Source organism: Delphinapterus leucas, chromosome 15, assembly GCF_059928025.1.
Source record: "Delphinapterus leucas isolate spDelLeu-1000000601 "Yukka" chromosome 15, BTC_Dleu_Yukka2, whole genome shotgun sequence".
Classification (NCBI taxonomy): Eukaryota; Metazoa; Chordata; class Mammalia; order Artiodactyla; family Monodontidae; genus Delphinapterus; species Delphinapterus leucas.
Window position 1 is genome coordinate 65,062,093 of NC_143143.1, and position 20,262 is coordinate 65,082,354.

The 20,262-nt window shown below is 46.7% G+C and overlaps 1 protein-coding gene across 5 annotated transcripts in view; it reads left to right on the plus strand.

Annotated features, from left to right (window-relative positions):
- Positions 1–20,262, plus strand: part of CEP250 (centrosomal protein 250) — a 47,453-nt gene that overhangs the window by 8,942 nt on the left and 18,249 nt on the right. Inside the window, exons 3-18 of one of the 5 annotated variants that reach the window (XM_030762924.2) lie at positions 402–484; positions 710–875; positions 1,622–1,728; positions 1,990–2,244; positions 4,132–4,228; positions 6,478–6,579; positions 7,103–7,264; positions 7,804–7,982; positions 8,289–8,471; positions 10,425–10,569; positions 11,419–11,565; positions 12,261–12,491; positions 13,338–13,531; positions 13,756–13,883; positions 14,069–14,238; positions 20,065–20,232. In XM_030762924.2, the coding sequence (XP_030618784.2) occupies positions 402–484; positions 710–875; positions 1,622–1,728; positions 1,990–2,244; positions 4,132–4,228; positions 6,478–6,579; positions 7,103–7,264; positions 7,804–7,982; positions 8,289–8,471; positions 10,425–10,569; positions 11,419–11,565; positions 12,261–12,491; positions 13,338–13,531; positions 13,756–13,883; positions 14,069–14,238; positions 20,065–20,232 (2,517 nt within the window). Of the gene's footprint in view, positions 1–401; positions 485–704; positions 876–1,621; positions 1,729–1,989; positions 2,245–3,621; positions 3,687–4,131; positions 4,229–6,477; positions 6,580–6,908; positions 7,018–7,102; positions 7,265–7,803; positions 7,983–8,288; positions 8,472–10,424; positions 10,570–11,418; positions 11,566–11,675; positions 12,139–12,260; positions 12,492–13,337; positions 13,532–13,755; positions 13,884–14,068; positions 14,239–20,064; positions 20,233–20,262 lie in introns of those variants that run through there. The other 4 variants (XM_022592566.2, XM_089896789.1, XM_022592567.2 and 1 more) reach the window with 4 other exon arrangements.

A 20,262-nucleotide genomic window follows, 5' to 3' on the forward strand; every position in this document is an offset into this window, starting at 1 on the left:
CAAAAGTTCTTTTCACTACCAAATGCCATCTTTCGTGAGAAATCACTGGTTTACGTTTGGAGAGAGGGATGCAGTGGGTTTACTTGAGGAATGCAGTGACTGAGAAAAGAGACATATTGCTAACAAAGGGGAGAAAGAATTAAAAAAAAAAGCTGGGGAATTCCCTGGCAGTCCAGTGGTTAGGACTCTGCGCTTTCACTGCTGGGGGGTGGTGGTGGGGTTATCCCTGGTTGGGGGCACTAAGATCCCACAAGCTGCTCGGTGTGGCCAAAAATAAAAATAAAATAAACGGATGAACTTTAAAAACAATAAGCAGGCTGCAGTAGAAGGGGGCATCAGGGAATTGGTCTGCGGGATGTTCTCGTTGAAGGTAAATGAAAGCTTGCTTTTGTCTGGCTAAGGGACCGGTCCCTCAGAGGTGGGAAAGTGTGGAGGAGCCAAACCTGGAACAGCTGCTAACCCGATTGGAGGAGGAGCAACAGAGGTGATGGGCCCCAACTTTCTGGCCTGGGTGGTTGGCAGGCAGGTAGAGAAGGTTGATGGAAAACCTCTGTCTCGAGGGCTAACATGGATTAGAACCAAGGACTTCAGCCTTAGCCCTCCAGTTCCTGGCAGTGGAAAGTTCCAGTGGTTGTCATCTTACTCCAAGAGGTCCAAGGGTTGGCTCAGACCTTTGTTTAGTACTTGCTCCTACCCCTCCCCAGTGCAGGTGTGAGAGTCTAGCGGAGGTGAACACCCAGCTTCGGCTGCACATGGAAAAAGCTGACGTGGTGAATAAAGCGCTTCGGGAAGATGTGGAAAAATTGACAGTAGACTGGAGCCGGGCCCGGGATGAGCTAATGAGGAAGGAGAGCCAGTGGCAGATGGAGCAGGAGGTAAGAGAAACAGTGGGCGGGAATGGTGAGAGGAGGACTTGCAGTCTGGGCGCTGCCTGGTCAGTGCTGGAAGGGGTTAACTTCAGGACCTGGATGGAAACTGAGCTGTTTGTTAAAGTCTCTGGCCGTCCTTACTGCTCATGCTGGCAGCTCTGCCCTGCTTGGGCTGTCACCTTAGTTCTGTTCTTACCTGCCCAGTCGAGGTTTTGCTGGCAGGTAGCATGACACTCAAAGCAACTCTGTTCCTGCATAGGTTTTAGATGGATCTTAAAGTTTACTGACCCCCCTCATCTGGAAGTCTGCAATCTAGATGCTAAGGAGGTAGCTGTTGAAATTGAATGGGGAAGAAATTTTCAGATCCCAGTTAAAGGAAACTAATGTTTCCTGGGCCGTTGCTCTGTGTTAGGCATTATGTTAGGTGATTTACATATGTTATATCATTTAATCATCATTATAAGTCTGTGGTGATGATGGTAATAGCTCCCATTTGTTGAGCAGCTACTGTTTATCCTTTTCTAATCTAGCTCAAAGAAGGCCATATACCATCCTAGGCCCTTTGACCTCTTGAATCCCACTGCTAACTTTATTAAACACTTCAGCATCGCCTGAACATAGACACCCATTCATAAGCTATCTCCTTTAAGGCCCTCCACTTCCCCCCCAATAGCCAGGAGGAATCCAAGACTCCTGTGTTGGCAAAAGATGTCCTCTGCCCTTTGATATGACCTGGGTTTCTGAACACACAGTTCTTCAAGGGCTACCTGAAAGGGGAGCATGGTCGCCTTCTCAGTCTGTGGCGGGAGGTGGTGACCTTCCGTCGCCACTTCCTGGAAATGAAGTCAGCCACTGACAGGTCAGTGTGGAGGTATGACGGGAGGAGGTTTGCCCCTACCAACTCTATTCGCATGACAGTGGGCTGCTATAGAAGGGAATCAGGTTGTGGGGGAAAAGCAGAGGTGGAAGAGTTGGTGGGGAGGGATGGAGTTGTTGGATTGTTGGATTGAGATGACTTTTCCCAGACCTGCTCCTCAGGCTTCCCTGGGCGTGACCTCCACGCTCCCTTTCCTGTTCCTGGTCCCTGTTGGAGTCTGCTCTTTTCTTTACTTGTACTCAGAGACCTGACGGAGCTCAAGGCTGAGCATGTGAGGCTTTCAGGTTCCCTGTTGACCTGTTGTCTGCACCTGACTGTGGGAGCACCACAGTCCCGGGAATCTGATGGATCTGGGAGACTGAATGGGAGCGAGCCATCCCAGTTGATGCTGCTACTAGCCAGGACCCAGGAGCTGGAGAAGGAAGCCCATGAAAGGAGTCAGGAGTTAACACAGCTGAAGAGTCAAGGGCATCTGGAGAAGGCTGAGCTTCAGGATCGGTGAGATGGCCTGGGTCCTAGGAGGGGTTCGCTAAGAGAAACTTGACTCCTTTAGGGAGTCAAGATAGGTGGGGGAGATGTGAAGAGCATTCCTCCCACAAGAGGGGAAGGAGATGTGCCAGAGGGAGTCTAGTTTGAAACCCAGTGCCACAGCTGGGGCTGTGTCACTGCCCTCTGCCCTCAGACTATCTTGCAGCTCAGTTTCTGTCCTGTTGACTTACAGAGCTGGCTGTGACTCTCCTCTATCAACACCAAACTATTTGCCATTCCCAGAACAGCCAAGTTCTTCCATGTTCCCTGCCTTTGTAGATGCTGGCCTTAGCCTGGAATGCCTCTCTCCCTTCTCTCTCTGCCTTATCCTTTAAGGCATAGTTAAATGTCACCTATTCTATGACCTTGATAGCCTGTTACATTACTGTGCCCCCGTATGGTCTTTTTGTTGTTGTTATATACATTTTTTTAAAAAATAAATTTATTTATTTATTTTTGGCTGCGTTGGGTCTTCATTGCTGCACGCGGGCTTTCTCTAGTTGTGGCGAGCAGGGGCTACTCTTTGTTGCGGTGCACGGGCTTCTTATTGCGGTGGCTTCTCTTGCTGAAGAGCATGGGCTCTAGGCGTCCGGGCTTCAGTAGTTGTGGCATGTGGGCTCAGTTGTTGGGCTCAGTTGTTGTGGCTCGTGGGCTCAGTAGCTGTGGCTTGTGGGTTCAGTGGTTGTGGCTCACGGGCTCCAGAACGCAGGCTCAGTAGTTGCACACAGGCTTAGTTGCTCCGCAGCATGTGTGATCTTCCTGGACCTGGGCTCGAACCTGTGTCCCCTGCATTGGCAGGCAGATTCTTAACCACTGCGCCACCAGGGAAGTCCCCCCTATGGTCTTTTGACGTGCTTGTTACATTGATCTCGTTGATTATTTAGTTTTGTTTTGGGTTTTTTTGGCTAGGCTCTTTTATTTTTTGGATTATAATAAAATAGATTTTTAAAAAATGATAAGAAGGGCAGGGACATAAACAAAGAGCTCCGTTTGAATCTTGGGGCAAAGTTCAGTTTATACCCCATGGCTAGGGTTGTGTCACCACCTATTGGTGGTGTGTGTAAATTGCAGTTTGTTTTGTTTGGGTTGTGAAGGCACTGGGAAGCACAAGGACAGAGACAATGTCTTAGTAAGTTTTGTGTTCTAGTGCTTTGCACTTCACCTGCGATATAGTAGACACTTAGTAAATGTTTGTTGAATCATACAATAACTAAATGAATGACCATACAGTGAGTTAAAGCTCTTAAAGATGATACAGAATAAAATTATGAAGACTTTGAAATAAAAAATTAAGCTCCTTGATAACTTCATTCAAGAAATATTTATTTAGCTACTTATATAACACCAGGTACTGAGCTCCAGGATATGGTGTTAGGTGATAAAGATGCCTGGTGATTTCCCTGAACTTTGAGGTTAGTATCAGGGAGGTTAACCATAATCTTTCCCAATTTGCCCCTCCTTTTTCTCTATCAGAGTTAGAACCTTGGGCTTGAGGGACCTTGGGACTATCCCATGTGGCAATTCTGATGTTCTTGTTGGCTTCAGGGCGCTTGACTTCAAGATCAAGCGGGGTCTGGAAGGGCCTGGTCCAGGGCTTTCCTTCAGCTCTTGGGCCCCCAAACACGTGTTCCAGTCTTGAGATGTGATAAATCCCTGCATGCGTCTGAGTGGCTTTTGGCTCCCCCTCCCCGAGTTCAAGGCTATAGCATCATGTATTCAGGGAGTGCAGGGGCTGGGGGCACCCAGGGGACTCTGGGGGGGTGGCAGTGGGGGTGTCTGGCTTGGGTTAGGGTGTGCTGCATAGCTCTGTCCGCATCAGTGGGTTCCCAGGTAACTGTGCTATGCTCTTCTCTTCAGGGTGACCAAGCTCTCTGCTCTACTGACGCAGTCTCAGAAGCAAAATGAAGATTATGAAAAGATGGTAAAGGCTCTGAGAGAGACGATGGAGATCCTGGTACGTGATCCTTTGTTCTGGGAGAGTTGGGAGCGGGCCTGTAGATTCCTGTCCTTTATGGACAGAGAGTGCAGGATACCAGTTAAATGTTCCTTGATGAAATCCCCTAAAGCTAAAAAATTAATTTTGGTTGAATCTGAAAATTATTTAACTCATTCATTTATCCATTTAATAAACATTAGCTGTCTGCTGTCCCTACTATATTCCTAGGGAAACTACAGCAGTGCGTGCATGCAGTGTGTCCTCCTCGGAGAGAGTGAGACACACATGAAGAGGCACACTAGCCAAGTAGGGGGGGGGATGTTTGGAGAGATTCAAAACCTAGTCATACGGGAAACACCTGAGGAGCATGAATGTGGTTAGCCTGGAGAAGGAGGGCTTGAGGAAGACATGATGGCTGCCTTCACATAACTGAAGGACTGACACCAGGGAAGAGAGTTGGCTTGTTTAATGTTTGCCAGCGGGGCACAATCACTGCCAGTGACTGGAAGTTACAGGGTGGTAGAGCAGCTGGAGCTGCTCGGTAGTTGAACAGTCTGTCTAATGAAGGAGTGAGGTTTGTGTCACTGGCTTAACATCTGCCAGGGTTGTTATCAAAGGGATTCTCTAAGGTTGGAAGTTAGAACCTCTGGCTTGATTGCACGTTTCCTTTCATCTCTGGGAATTTTCAGATCTCTGATTTTAGGCAAATCCTGCACCCCTATCCACATACATATCCCTAGTCTTCTCATCCAAGCTAGGATCAGCTGGGAGCTAGACATGCTTATGCCTTTTTGGTTTCTTTTTTTTTTTTTTGCGGTACGCGGGCCTCTCACTGTTGTGGCCTCTCCTGTTGCGGAGCACAGGCTCTGGACGCGCAGGCTCAGTGGCCATGGCTCATGGGCGCAGCCGCTCCGCGGCATGTGGGATCTTCCCGGTCCGGGGCAGGAACCCGTGTCCCTTGCATCGGCAGGCGGACTCTCAACCACTGCGTCACCAGGGAAGCCCTTGGTTTCTTTTTGTTCAGGAATTTGCAAATTCAGATGTCCGCAGGGCCCAGGTAATATAAATGAATGAAGTGGGTTCAGCTATAAGAATTCTGATTTTCCAGTGCTGTCATATTTAGTTTCCAATATACCAGGGAACACTTGATCTCAATAGTAAGGAAACAGTGAGGAGTAGTGAGGACTGCAGGACCCTGAAGAATATATGTCCCATCTGGAGGAGGCATCCTCTATTCAACTTCAGTAAATTATTGCCATGTAGGGATGGGGGCTGGTGTGGCCCATATGTTAACTTTTTGAGAGAAGCCAGAAATTCAGATTTTTATGAATTTTTATGAATTTCTCAGCTCAGAAAAATCTCTCAATTTACAAATGTTGGTTCAAATTTTATATAGGCCAAAAAAAAACATAGCTGCAAATCTGCGTCTTTAAGCCTTCACTAGCACAATAAGGTAAGAAGGAGGAGGGGACATTTTGAGAGTTCAAATTTATTGCTGACCTTGGGGCTAGAGGTTCCTCTGGCTTTAAGTCTCAAGTGCCAATTTGCTGTTCAGAGACAGCAACCATCCTTCATCCAATGATAGCTCACATTTAATGAACATTTGCTTTCTGACAGACACTGTGTTGAGTAATTTACATGCAGTTTTTTCATTCAAGCCTCAAAACAAATCTATGAAGTAGTTGCTGTTAATTATTCCTATTTTATTTTATTTTTTAAGTTTTTCCATTTTTTAAAAATTTTTGGCTGCGTTGGGTCTTCGTTGCTGTGCACGGGCTTCTCATTGCGGTGGCTTCTCTTGTTGCGGAGCACAGGGTCTAGGTGCGTGGGCTTCAGTAGTTGTGGCGCATGGGCTTAGTTGCTCCGCGGCATGTGGGATCTTTCCAGACCGGGGCTCAAACCCTTGTCCCCTGCATTGGCAGGCGGATTCTTAACCACTGCACCACCGGGGAAGTCCCTTAGTCCTATTTTAAAGAGAAGGAAGCTCAAAGAAGGAGTTGCCTAAGGTTACCAAGCTAGTAAGTGATAGAGCAAGAAATCTTATCTAGGCAGTCTAATTTGGAGCTCTTAATCCCTTAATCTGAATTCTTAATCACCACATCACATTGTCTTCAGAATCCTGGGACAGTGTTAACATTCACGTGTGGTCAGGGGAAAAGTGGGATTGACAGAATAGACAGAATGAGACTCTGGTTAATTTGGGGCCTGGAATGATAAATTCTCTTCTGAGAGTTTGGCTCATAGGCTCTATTTGGTTCCCTGTCCAGGAGGCAAATCACGCAGAATTAATGGAACACGAGGCATCTCTAAGTAGGAATGCCCAAGAAGAGAAGCTGTCTTTACAGCAAATGATCAAGGACATAACCCAGGTACTGGTAAGCCTCCGGTTCACAGTAACCGGTCCAGCCTCACCCTCCCCAGACCTCCCCGTCCTCTCAGGTGCGCCTAGAGGAGTCTGGACTTAGGGTCTTGGGGGGGAGGAATTGTCTGAGTACATTTGAAGACTGGAACCCTGAGGAGTAGCTAAGCTTTCGTGTGCTGGCACTGCCTGCTGAAATGCCCTCTCTCTTACTGCTAGCTGCAGTTCTCCGGCAGCGGCTGGATCCTGGCCTTTGCTACCTCAGCAACCTCTTCTTCCTTCATTTATTCCTTGGGTGTTCAAGGGGCGCTAGTCTTGTTGCTCATTCTAGGTTTGGGTGACCGAAGGGGAAGAGTTGGTTTGAGGAGTTGAAGGAACCAACCTTTTTGGCTCTTAAGATACCCTCCTCCCACCCCCCAGGGAGAGGACCTGAGAGAGAAAACATCAGGTTTGTCCAGGCTGGCATGTTAGTCCTCTACATGGATTCTAGGCCTTGGTCAGTAGGATGGTGACCCTGCTGTGTTGGATTTCAGGCCATGGTAGAAGAGGAGGACAATATGGCCCAAGCCTCTGGTCATGAGAGCTCCTTGGAGTTGGACCCTAGTGGCTTCTCCTCCCAGTTTGATTCCCAGCAGCCAGACAAGGCTCTTTCTCTGGTGCGTTCAGTGCTGACTCAGAGACGCCAGGCTGTGCAGGTGAGAACCCCAGCACTCCTCCTCAGCCACAGGGATGGGTGTCTAAACTGACTTGGGCCCCAGGTACCCTCCTAGCCCAGACTGCCCCTTTTGCTGCGTTGACCAGTCACAAGGTGTTTTGTCAACACCCCGAAGTGCCCATTAGAACCTCTGTGTCTGCCCAGTTGTGCTCGTGGGGAGCAGGCACACTCTCCTTGCCACTGGCACGCTCCACTTTGATGCAGTCTTTACACAGCACTGTGCAAAATGGAGCCCCAGGAGAGTGTGGGTAAGCGTCCCCCAATTCTAAGGGTCCCAGCCACACTTACCACCCCCACCATTTTACATTTGAAGATGATGGACTCTGACACTCTGGAAGCCACAGAACCCAGTCATCTCTGATGCTCTGTCTCCTCAAATGGTCTCATCTCTTTTCGTAGCTTCCCTTTGTTGCACCAGCCCCCAACCCCCTTGCCCAGCCCTACTTTCAGGCTTATGACATCCCTCCTCTGCCCTGCGCTCTTGTTCACCACCTCACTTCTGATGCTCTCCCTCCGCAGGACCTAAGGCAGCAGCTGTCAGGCTGCCAGGAAGCTGTGAGCTCCTTGCAGCAGCAGCATCATCAGTGGGAGGAGGAGGGTGAGGCCCTGAGACAGCGGCTACAGCAGCTCACCGGGGAGCGGGACACTCTGGCAGGGCAGACTGTGGACCTGCAGGGGGAGGTGGACTCTCTCAGCAGGTGAGCGGGAGCTGTTCATCCCCCGCTTCCTCCCAGGCTCAGTCCCCGCCCAGCCCATGTGTTTGGTTGGCTGACCCTGTTCTTCCCTAGACCCACAGCTGCTCAGGGCCTCCTTGCTTTGTGTTCTGCTGGTTCCTGCTCACTCAGTTTTGGGTCTTTGTGATAAAAAAAAAACAGTTTCCTGCTCAAAAGGGAAGATGAGATATTTAAAGGAAACATAAACCTCTCTCCTTTGACCCTGTGCTGTCTGCTTCCAGGAGGGCTTTTAGGTTCCAGGGTTTCTGTTCATGTCCGGTCTCCTTCCAGGGAGCGAGAGCTCCTGCAGAAGACCAGGGAGGAGCTGCAGCAGCAGCTGGAGGTGCTGGAGCAGGAGGCGTGGCGACTGCGGAGGACAAACATGGAGCTTCAGCTGCAGGGCGACTGTGCTCAGGGCGAGAAGGAGGAGCAGCAGGAGGAGCTGCACCTGGCCATCCGTGAACGGGAGCGCCTGTGCGTGCGTGTGACAGCCCCTCCCCGCTCTTAGAAAGTGGAGTAAATTGAAGCCTGGTGTTCGGTGGGTTCAGATTAGCTTACTGCTCCGTCCTTTGCAGGAGGATGAAAACAGAAAGTTCATCCAAGCATTGCTGAACACCCAGGAGGGCCGAGGCCCCGTGGCGGGTACAGAAATAAATAAGACACAGGCTCTGATCTCAAGCAGTTTGCAGTGTAATGGGGAAGTCAGACAAGTGGCCAGATGAAGTATGAGCTAAAAAAGAGCTTCAAGCTAGGTCCTCTGGGAGAATAGGAGTAACAGTTAATTATTGAAAGCTTCATGGAGGAGAGGGTAGCCGTTGAGCTGGGCCTTGACGTATTTTGATTGGTAGAGAGTGGGACAAGGGCTAAAGGAACAGATTAGCAAAGAAAAGGAGTCAGGAACGTTCATGGCATGTTCAGAGGAGGCTGGGCTGGCCAAACTGTAGGACTGATCCTGGGAAGTAATGGAAAATGAGCTGGTCAAGGAAGGGAATTTCAGAGTACAGGGACCCAGCTCATTTGTAAATTCCCCGATACCATGTCATAGAAAAAGCAAGGACTTTAGAGCTGGGCAGAAGCTTGGTTTAAATTATGGCTCTGCCACCTGGACAGATTATTTGTAAAATGGGGCTGATAATATTTCCCTTGAAGAGTCTTTGGGGAGATTAAAGCAGTGTTTTGCAAAATGCCAGCACAGAGCCTGACATATGGTAAGTCTTCAGCACCTGGTAGCAGGGGCTATATCTTTTTTTTTTTTTTTTTTTTCAATTTTGGCTGCATCATGTCTTAGTTGCGGCATGCGGGATCTTCATTGCAGCATGCAGGATCTTTTGTTGTGGCGCCCAGGCTTCTCTCTAGTTGTGGTGTGCGGGTTTTCTCCCTCTAGTTGTGGTGCACAGGCTCCAGAGCACGTGGGCTCTATAGTTTGTGGCACGTGGGCTCTCTAGTTGAGGCACGCAGGCTCAGTAGTTGTGGCGCACGGGTTTAGTTGCTCCATGGCATGTGGGATCTTAGTTCCCTGACCAGGGACCGAACCCACGTCCCCTGCATAGGAAGGTGGATTCTTTACCACTGGACCACCAGGAAAGTCCCTGTATCTCCTTCATCTTTTTTTAAATTTTATTTATTTATTTATTTATTTATTTTTGCGGTACGCGGGCCTGTCACTGTTGTGACCTCTCCCGTTGCGGAGCACAGGCTCCGGACGCGCAGGCTCAGTGGCCATGGCTCACGGGCCTAGCCGTTCCGTGGCATGTGGGATCTTCCCGGACCGGGGCACGAACCCGTGTCCCCTGCATTGGCAGGAGGACCCTCAACCACTGCGCCACCAGGGAAGCCCTCTTCTTCATCTTTGATGCATCCCCTCCTCACCTGTTCCCTAGCTCCTTCTGCGTAATAGGCATGAATAATGGAATCTTGAATGACTGCTCTAAGGATCATGACTTGCACAAGGAGCGGTCTCTCCTCTACTAAGGAAAAGGAGAGACAATCCACAAAGATAGTTTTATGTTTTTAAATTTAATCTGTGTGACTCGATAATACACCTATTTATATGATTCAAAAGTCAAAACTATTTTAAAAGGTATGCAAAGAGAAAGTACTACTTCCCTCGGCTTCATTCATCCCATATTCCTTCCTTCTGTTTGTAACCATTTAAATTAATTTCTTATTAATATGTCTAGTGCTGCTTTATGCAATAAATGCATATATCCTTATCTCCCCCAGTTTCTTGCATAAAAGATAGTACACCATGTATACTGTTCTGCGCCTTGCTTTTTCCATGTTATGTGTCTTGGAGACCTCTCCTTATCAGTTTTTAGAGACCACCTTCATTCTTTTGCATCGCAAAAGCAATTGCATTCCTGTTATCTTTTGGGGTGTGGCCACTCCCTGAGATTTCCTCTAGCCCCCTTCTGTTTCCCATCTTAGTCAGGAGACGCTGGCGGGCCTAGAAGCCAAACAGTCAGAGTCGCTCAGTGAAGTGATCACCCTTCGGGAAGCTCTGGAGTCCAGTCGCCTGGAAGGGGAGTTGCTGAGACAAGAGCAAACAGAAGTGACCGCCGCACTGGCCAGGGTGCGTGGCCCGCCCCCTCGCTGGCTGGGTGGGGCGGGCGGCTTGGAAAGTTGTGTCTCCAGGAAAAAGGCGCGCAGCCTGCCTCGTTCTTCATCCTGCAAGTCATGGCCCTTCCTGTTTCTTGCCTCAATGCCTAGTTACTGCTTTTGGGTTCTGTCCCTCCAAACAGACTCTCTGTATTGCAATTAGGATGGTTTTCTAAAGTGTCAATCTGGTCATGTCAGTCTCTTTCCTAAAACCATTCATTGGCTTCCCAGCTCCTTGGTACCACATGCAAAGCCCTCTGCCACCTGCCCCAAACTGTTTCTAGCCTCCTCTTCACTCCAGATCCCTGTTCTAATGCCTCATATACCTTCGTTCCTGCCACATAGCACTAATTGCATTCTCAGTTTTACCCGTTCTTTCGTGATTTTAATACTTTGTATGTACTTTTCCCTTTGCCTGGACTGCTTCTTTCCTCCCCTTTTAACCGCAAACTGTTCCTCATCTGTCAGTACCCAACTTAACTGTCGACTCTTCCACCAAGCATTTTTGATTCTCTCAAATTGAATTAATGCTTTCTTTGAGTTCCCAGAGCACTTTGTGCTTACATTGGCTATGGTGTCATCACAGTTGTAGTTGCTTATACATCCTGATGTCTGTGCCTCTGTAATGTGAGTTCCTCTCTTACTCTTCAACAAATGAATGGGTAAGTGAATGAAGAAATGAAGGGAAAAGTTGTTCAGAATGTAAGGGAAGGAATGAAGTGTTAACTGATCTCTGTACAAGGAAAGCAGCACATGTTGGGGGTGTGAGCTGTTCACTGTTGCAGGAAAACTGGAAAATGAAACTCTAACTCTCTGCTTTTAGGCAGAACAGTCTATTGTGGAGCTGTCGAGTTCTGAGAACAGCCTGAAGGCTGAGGTAGCTGATCTTCGGGCTGCAGCTGTCAAACTCAGTGCCTTAAATGAGGCTTTGGCCTTAGATAAAGTTGGGCTGAACCAGCAGCTTCTCCAGGTGAGCAAAGATTTCTCTGGTCCACAGGGTAGGGCTGGGCCCCGACCGAGGGCAAGGGAGAGACAGACAAAGCTGATGCCTGTAACAAGGAACAGTTCTTAAATGGATCAGCCCAAGACAGATCAGCTCCCAAATGTAGTCCTGGAATGAGCAAAAGGAACATTTATAGTGCAAAGGAGAGCAAAGATTACAAGGCCCGGGCTCAGCCATTAAAAATAGACCCCTCCCACATCTGCAGCAGAACTACCTTTGGGCTTTAGGGTAAAATCATCAGGGCTAGGCCCATGTCCTCTGGAAGGAAGACTGGGTTTTAATCCTGTTGTATGAGATAACAGCAATCACAGAAAAGGATCTGTTGAAGAGCCCAAGTCTCAGAATTTTCTCTAGAGGTTACAAATTTAACACATCTCTTCACTACCCCATTCCCTTGAGCCCCAGAAATGTTGTATGTTCCCTTATTCTGAATTCTTTAAGAGCAGGATTTTGCCTTTTTTCTCTCTGTCCCCAGCATCAACCCATCTAGTACCTGGAGTAAAGACCCCAGACCAAATGTGTGCATAGTCCTCCTCTCTCGTAAGCACTCCTGTGTTCATCTGTGGAGAACAGATTCATATCTCACTTGGATTTCTGTCTCAGCACTTCATCTCTAAACCGTAACCCTTTGTCTTTGATGTCCTTCCCTTTTTGGCCAGTAGTTAGAACAGGAGAACCAGTCTGTGTGCAGGAGGATGGAAGCAGCAGAGCAGGCGAGAAACACTTTGCAGGTGGGCCTGACAGAGGCCGAGAGGAACAAGGAAGCCCTGTGGGAAAAGAACACCCACCTGGAGGCTCAGCTGCAGAAAGCGGAGGAGACCAGGGCTGAGCTGCAGGCAGATCTCAGGGGCATGCAAGATGAGAAGGAAGAAATTCAAGAGAAACTAAGCGAGGTGAGAAGACAAAACTGCTACCATCCCATTAAGGATGCTCACTGTACATGCTCGTTGTACATACATGCTCACTGTAAAAAATGAAAACACTACAGAAATGATTCAGGAAGGGAAAATCTCACTTCCTAGAAATGACCAGTGTTACTAGTTTGGGGTATGTCTCCCAGTTTTTTTAAAAGAATTCCTAGAGGAATCCTTCACTGATTCTTCATTGCTTCACATCCATCAGTTTGAATTAGATGCCTCTCCTGTGTTTTCTGATAATACATTGTATTTATTCAACCACCACTCCCTTCATACTGTATTATAATTATCTGTGTTTATGTGTCTCCACCATTAGACCAAAAGCTCCTTGAAGGCAAGACTATGTCTTACTTGTTTTTATAACTCCAGCTTTTAGTCCAGTGTGTAACACATAGCAGGGGGCTCTGAGTTTTTTCTGAACCAGTGCCCCAGCTCAAAGGTCATCTTTCTTCTCTACCAAGCATCTCATTGCCCTAGTAATTATACATAATCTCCCTTCTCAGAGCCTTTTTCTCAGGGCACTGATCACTTTCTTCCTGGTATTATGTGTGTGTCTTACCTCTCCTTAAGACTAAAAGCTCCTTAGAGGTAGATCTCTTGCAGCCGTAGCACAGGGTATTGCTCAAAGGAGAGCCTGTTTCCTGGGCTGGGGACTCTGTAGGTTGATCAGGGGAATAGATAAATGGTACTTGGTGTGAGTGGGCAGTGCTCAAGGCTCACAGAGCTGGGTCCAGAATCTGAGGAGCCCATGGCCCTAATCTGGTGATAGCAGCCCTGGGGGGATCCTGCCTCCCTCTGTATCCCATCAGTTCTTCCCCTCAGGCACATCACCAGCAGGAGGCAGCCTTAGCTCGGGTGGAGCAGCTGCATCAGGAGGCAAAGCGACAGGAAGAGGCGCTTGCCCGGGAAGTCCAGGAGAAGGAGGCTCTAGCGCGGGAAAAGGCGGCTCTTGAGGTGCGGCTGCAGGCTGTGGAGCGGGACCTGCAGGACCTCTCTGAACAACTGCGGGGGCTCAGGTAGGGTCTGGACCTGGTTCTGCCAAAGGCAGAGAGAGCTTTACAAGGCAAGGGGGAGCCAACCTAAGTTCCTTGCCCAAAGTATATGGGGCCTAAATGAGTTATGAATTTGTAATTGTCTCCCCGCCCCCATATTCTCTCTTGGTGACCAGTAGTTAGAACCCAGTTCCTCTTAAGGAAGGGGCTTGATGGGTAAGAACTCTCCCAATTCCTGAACCTGACAGCTCAGCCAAGGAGCTACTGGAGAGCAGTCTGTTTGAGGCCCAGCAACAAAATTCTCTGATAGAGGTCACCAAGGGGCAGCTGGAGGTCCAGATTCAAACCGTCACTCAAGCCAAGGAAGTAATCCAAGGTAAGAACCCAACTTGGATGGGCGCACTTCATTCCACAGGGATGTTGAAAGCTAGGAAGACAGTGGGAAGCTATTAGAGCCAGGCCCAGGGCCTCTGAGATGGGAGTTCCTCATGAGGTCTGGGGAGAGGGGTGAAAGATGGAGGACAGAGGCTCAGAGACAAGATCCTGTCCCTGGCATCTTAGGGCAAGTGAAGTGCCTGCAGCTGGAACTGGACACTGAACGGAGCCGGGCAGAGCAGGCACGGGATGCGGCAGCCAGACAGCTGGCCCAGGCTGAGCAAGAGGAGCAGGCTGCCCTGCAGCAGCTGAAGTCAGCCCATGAGGAGGAGGTGAACCGGCTCCAGGAGAAATGGGTAGGTGGTGGTTGTGGCTAGGGGATGGGAGAGACAGACAGCAGCAGGTATTCCTGCTTATAAAAGTGAAATCTGAACAGGACTAGTCTGGTTGGTCACCATGGTGCAAAATCCAGCTTCTACCTAGTAAATGAGTTAATGTATGGAAAACACTAATAATAGTTCCTGGTATACAGTAAGCTCTATATTTGTGTTAGGTATTATTGTTGTTGTTGTTTCTGTATGTATAGAGACTTAAGAGTGGATCCTGGGATTTAGGATCGATAAACTGGCCCCAGGGTGTAAAGGGAGCAGAGGAATGCCTTGGACCTATTATTGCCCAATTCAGAACTGTGTTTCTTTTGTCTTTTAATTATTTAATTTAGTCCATTTGCTTTTATTGTGATTATAGGCATATTTGGATTTATTTCCACCATCTTATGCTATTTCTTTTGCCTTTTTTTTTTTTTTTTTTTTTTGTGGTACGCGGGCCTCTCACTGTTGTGGCCTCTCCCGTTGCGGAGCACAGGCTCCGGACGCGCAGGCTCAGCAGCCATGGCTCACAGGCCCAGCCGCTCCGCGGCATGTGGGATCTTCCCGGACCGGGGCACGAACCCATGTCCCCTGCATCGGCAGGCGGACTCTCAACCACTGCGCCACCAGGGAAGCCCTCTCTTGCCTTTTTACACCTTTTGGGGAGGGGAATTCACCTTTCTTAACTTCTTTTAGAGGGTTATATCGGATTATTAAATTGTATTCTTTTCTCACTTCTTTTTTTCTCTCTACTACTTTGGATGATAGGTACTCTACTCTTTATTCTTTTAGTTGTTCTTTAATATTTTAAAATACATACTTAATAAAATCTGAAGTTAATCAGTATATTTACCCTTTTCCTGAATGACACAAGGACCAGAGAACATTTTACCTGCATTCACTCCTCCCAACCTATCAACTGTATTAGTCATTGTGTTTAGTTATTACTAGTTGTTAACACCATACATTATGTGTTTTGATTATTTTATACAGTCAATAATTGTTTAGATACACTGAAAATTTTACGAGGTTTTTTTGCTCACCATTCCTCCTTGCGTGTCAGGCTTTCTATTTGGATTTGTTTTCCTTGAAGTAGAATTTCCTTTGGTGAGGGTATGTTGGTAGTTAATTGTCCGAAAATGTCTATTTTACTTTTATTCTTTTTTATAGCTTTTTCCTTTTTTAAATTTTATTTTTTATTGAAGTATAGTTGATTTACAATGTTGTGTTAGTTTCAGGTGTACAGCAAAGTGATTCAGTTATATATATATATATTATGTCTTTTTTTTTGCAGATTCTTTTCCCTTATAGGTTATTACAAAGTATTGAGTATAGTTCCCTGTGCTATATAATAGGTCTTTGTTATCTATTTTATATATAGTAGGTATATATGTTAATCCCAAACTCCTAATTTATCCCTCCCACTTTTATTCTTGAAAGATAGTTTCACTGGGTATAAAATTCAGGTACAAATTCTAAGGTAACCATTATTTTCTGTCAGCACACTGATTATTCCGTTGTTGGTATTGAGAAGCCTCTAATTAGTTGTATGTTAGAACTTGGTGTAACCTTCAGGTATCTTAACTTTCTGTCTTAGATTTTTCATGTGTACTTTTTCTACACTGTATTCTGGGTGATATTTTTTCAGATCCCTCTTCTATTCACTAATTTCCCTTTTCAACTGTGTCTAATCTGCTTTATAGTCTATTCACCAAGTTTTAAATTTTATTTATTAAATATTTTATTTCTCAACATTCTGTTTGGTTATTTTTTCAAATCTTCTTGGTCATTTTTTAGTGTCTTCTCCCTAATTTATATTTGCAGTCCCCTCTTTTATTCTTTAAACACATGAAACATACTTTTATGCTGTCTAATAATTCCAACACCTAAAATCTTTTTGGATCTCTGTTATATGTTGTTTCCCTTGGCTCTCACTGATGACCTTGACCCCTATGTGTTTTGTGATTCCTGACTCTGAACTCATGTTCTCTGGAAATTTTTCTGTGGGAATCCTTTTAGGCCCGAGGCAAAGGAGATTTTCCTCAGAGATTTGCTTTTGCTTCTCTGAGGAAGCTGAAGGACTAGCATCCCAGGACCACCTTAAAGTACAATTTCTGTTTCAAGTTTTTGGGCCACATTCAGGCCCTGAACCCACATGAACACCAGCCTATGGTTATGAATTCTCAAGTGATATATATATATATAGTCCTTTGTGAAGGTTAAAACAAATTTTCTTGCTATTCCCTTCTGTACAGTGTTTTGTTTTCTCTCTCCCCCACTTTTTCTCTCTCCCTTTTTCTTCCCCTTTTCTCCCTCTCTCAGGTTTATCCATTTACTGAGGACTGTAGCCCAGGGATGGGTGGGTGTTTTTCTGAAGAGCCACATTGGGCCTTGCAGACCATACAGTCTCTGTCACACTCACTCTTCTCTGCCGCTCTAGTGCAAAAGCAGCTGTAAACGACATGTATGTAAATGAGCATGGCTGTGTTCCAATAAAACTTTATGTATGGACATTGAAACTGAATTTCATATAATTTTCACATGTCACAAAGTCTTATTCTTCTTTTGACTTCTTATCAACCATTAAAAGCATAAAAACCACTCTTAGCTCACGGGGCCAGGTTTGGCCCATATGCCATAGTTTCGTGACCCCAGATAGCCCTTTGGAGGTCCAGCCTTATGTCTCCTGTCAGGCTCCCCACCCTTTGTTTTCTGTTTTCTTTGCCCACATTGCCAGAAAATGAATTTCAAGGTTATTAGGTAAAGTAAATACCTCCAGTGGAAAGCCTGTTCTGTGCTCATTTACCTCTTTAGATCACAAGTATTGCTTTGATTTTGGCTCCAATGAAATTTTCATTATTTTCCTGCTGGCTCAGTGATACATTAAGATATATACTTAATAGTTAAATTGGCTTTTTTTTTGTTTGTTAGTTTGTTTTGCCCTTTTACAGGTGGAGGGTTCAGAGAGCTTGTTTGTCAGATTTCTGGAAATGGAAGTTGACTTGTGTTTTGTGTGTATTTGTGATTTGATAGTTATTACAAGGCAGACTTGTTGGCAAGATGGTAGCCAAAAGTTTGCCTCTTTTTGGAATTATGTGCCTAGATTATAGTAGGTACTTCAAAATATTTATTGAATGACCAGTGTCCAGAGGCAGTTCAGTTTCCCAGCAAGAATCAGGCATACCACCCACTGAAAACCCTACAAGTAAAAGAAGCTATAAAACTTCTGAATGATGTGTTACCACCTGATGCAGACTTGGTATCCGTGGAAGGACTGACCATCTCATGGCCACACCTGAATCATGGGAAAGTCTCTTCCGTCTTTTCCTTTCTTCTCAGTCAGATAATCCCCCTGACTTCTGATTGTCTGACTTTATGATCTCCCTACTGATTGAAAGGGTTGAAATCCCACATAACTCTCGAGAGTCTGTTAGTTTTTTGTTTTTTGGCCACGCCACACAGCATGCAGGATCCTAGTTCCCTGATCAGGGATTGAACCCAGGCCCTTGGCAGAGTCTTAACCACTGGACCGCCAGGGAATTCCCAGAGAGTCTGTTAGTTTTAACAGTGCCTGCCTTGTCCTGGAGTCCTACCAATTAGAAAAACTCTTAGGGGTTATATTCTCCATTCTTCCATCTAGTGTCTGAATCCCCTTTAATAGCAGTGATAGTGGATACTTACTTACTGAGCACTTTCCCATGCCAGGTACCATGCTGAATGCTAGTCACGTTATTTCAGATAGCCTACACAACCACCTAGTGAGGAAACTGAGACTTAGAGAAGTCACTCAGGGTTACCTGGCTAAGAAGTGGTAGAGCAGGGATTAACCATTTCTTAGCATTTATGCTATGTCCACTTCTACAATATCCCTTCCAAGGGTTGCTTAGCTTCTGTTGTATTCCATCCATTGGAATGCCCATTTATTTTTAGATAGATCTAGTTATTAGAAAATTATTCCTTAAGCTGAGCCAAAATCTATTACCTGAAACAAATCAGCCTTAGATTTGCTTGGAATACCTCACCAACATGGTTGATTTCCTCTAGACATGATACACATCACTCATGAACCAGTGTGCAGAGTATTCTGATCCACAGACTAGGCAGCAACGCTTGACTGTTACTTCCTGGACATCACAGAATTAGCCCTTCTGGTAGCCATAACACACTTCTAACTCATATTGAGCAAATAGGTCAGTTTTGTTTTGTTTCTTTTGACACTTAACTACTATTAAATTCATCTTTCCCATATTCTTACAGTTGGCTTTTTGAACCAGAGTGTATGATTTGATACTCATAGCGGGCCTGTTAACTGTGGTATTATAGATCACTGTTCTTAAGCATCTTAATAGTCCAATAGCTGAAATGTGATTCATTCAAGCAATGCTGAGTTCTTACTGCCTGCCAGGCATGATGCTGGGCATTGAGGATACAGCGGAGAGCAAAGCAGACATGGTTCTCCTGATGGAGCTTCACGTCTTGGGGGAAGATAGGTATTAAATAAATTCATACATAAATGAGTAACTGATGATGGAAGTTCCATGAAGAAAAAGAACTGGGTGATAGAAGAAGAAGAACAAAGGGGGACCGTTTTGAGCGTATGGTCTGGGAAGGCATCTATGAGGAAGTGTCGTTTAAGCCATGAGTGACGGTGGGGTGGGAAGAGCAGTCCAAGCAGAAGGAAAGCATGAGTCAAGGCCTTCAGGAATGGAGGTGCGTGGTGTCCTCCAGGACCTGAAAGGAGGCCAGTGCAGCCAGCGTGTAGCAAGTGAAGGGAGAGTGCGCGAGACGATGTTGGAAAGGGGTGAAACACTAGAGGCCTTCCCACTGAATGTGGATAACTACGACTTACAAACATTTTAAAGGAAAGGTGATGAAGATGATGATAGCTGTTGGCTACTGAATGCTTTCTGGGTGCTCAGCACCATTTAAAGTGCTTTACACGACTTACTTCACTCGTGAGAACAACCCTAGGAGGACCCTGTTGTTATCCTCATTTAAAAAAATTTTATTATTATTTTTTACACAGGATTTATTTAGGCCATGCTGTGCAGCTTGCAGGATCTTAGTTCCCGGACCAGGAACCAAACCTGCGCCCTCAGCAGTGAAAACACAGAGTTCTAACCACTGGACCGCCAGGGAATTCCCTGTCCCCGTTTTTATAGATGAGGAAACTGAGGCACAGAGATGCGATAGAAATGAACTGAGGTCACACTAGTAGTACTGGGGTAAAGACTGTAACCTAGGCAACCTGGCTCCAGTGCCCTTCACCACCATCCTGAGATCCTAATAGAGGGGCTGGATTCGTCTAGGAGATCAGGGAGGGTGTCGGTCACTGATGGACCTCTGGGAGGACCGGGATGCCCCATCCTAACGCTCTTGTATCGTATAGGAGACAGGCTCGGCCTGGCTTTTTGGGAGGCTAATCCTGTCACCCTGAGCAGGGGAGTGGGGACAGCAGAGAGCGGGTCCGCCCCCTCAGTTCGCTGTTACAACCACCAACCATGATGTGCTTGCTTTAAAATAACAGATATTTGTAGCTTATATGAGGGACAGTTGTGCTTTAGAAAACACTTTTCCATGTATTATATCATTTGATTTTTTTTTTAATAAATCTCATTTGATCCTCATAAAATTTGGCGGGATGGGCAAGGCAGGATGATCTGCCTCACCTCGCACATGAGGAAGCAGGCTTGTCACGTGAGGCACCAAGGTCACACAGCTGGTGAGCAGCAGGCTTCTTGCCCTAACCCGGTTCTCCTTCTGCCTCCTCTCCTCACCCCCTCGGCTCTAACGGTGCTTCCTTCGTACGACCAGGAGAGAGAGCGCTCCTGGCACCAGCAGGAACTGGATAAGGCTCTGGAGAGCCTGGAGAGGGAGAAAATGGAGCTGGAAACGAGGCTGAGGGAACAGCAGGCAGAAACGGAGGCCATGCGGACACAGAGGGCAGAAGAACAGGCCGAGGCCGAGAGCGCCCTGTGCCAGGTGGGCAGCTGGGAGGACTGGGCTGCACGT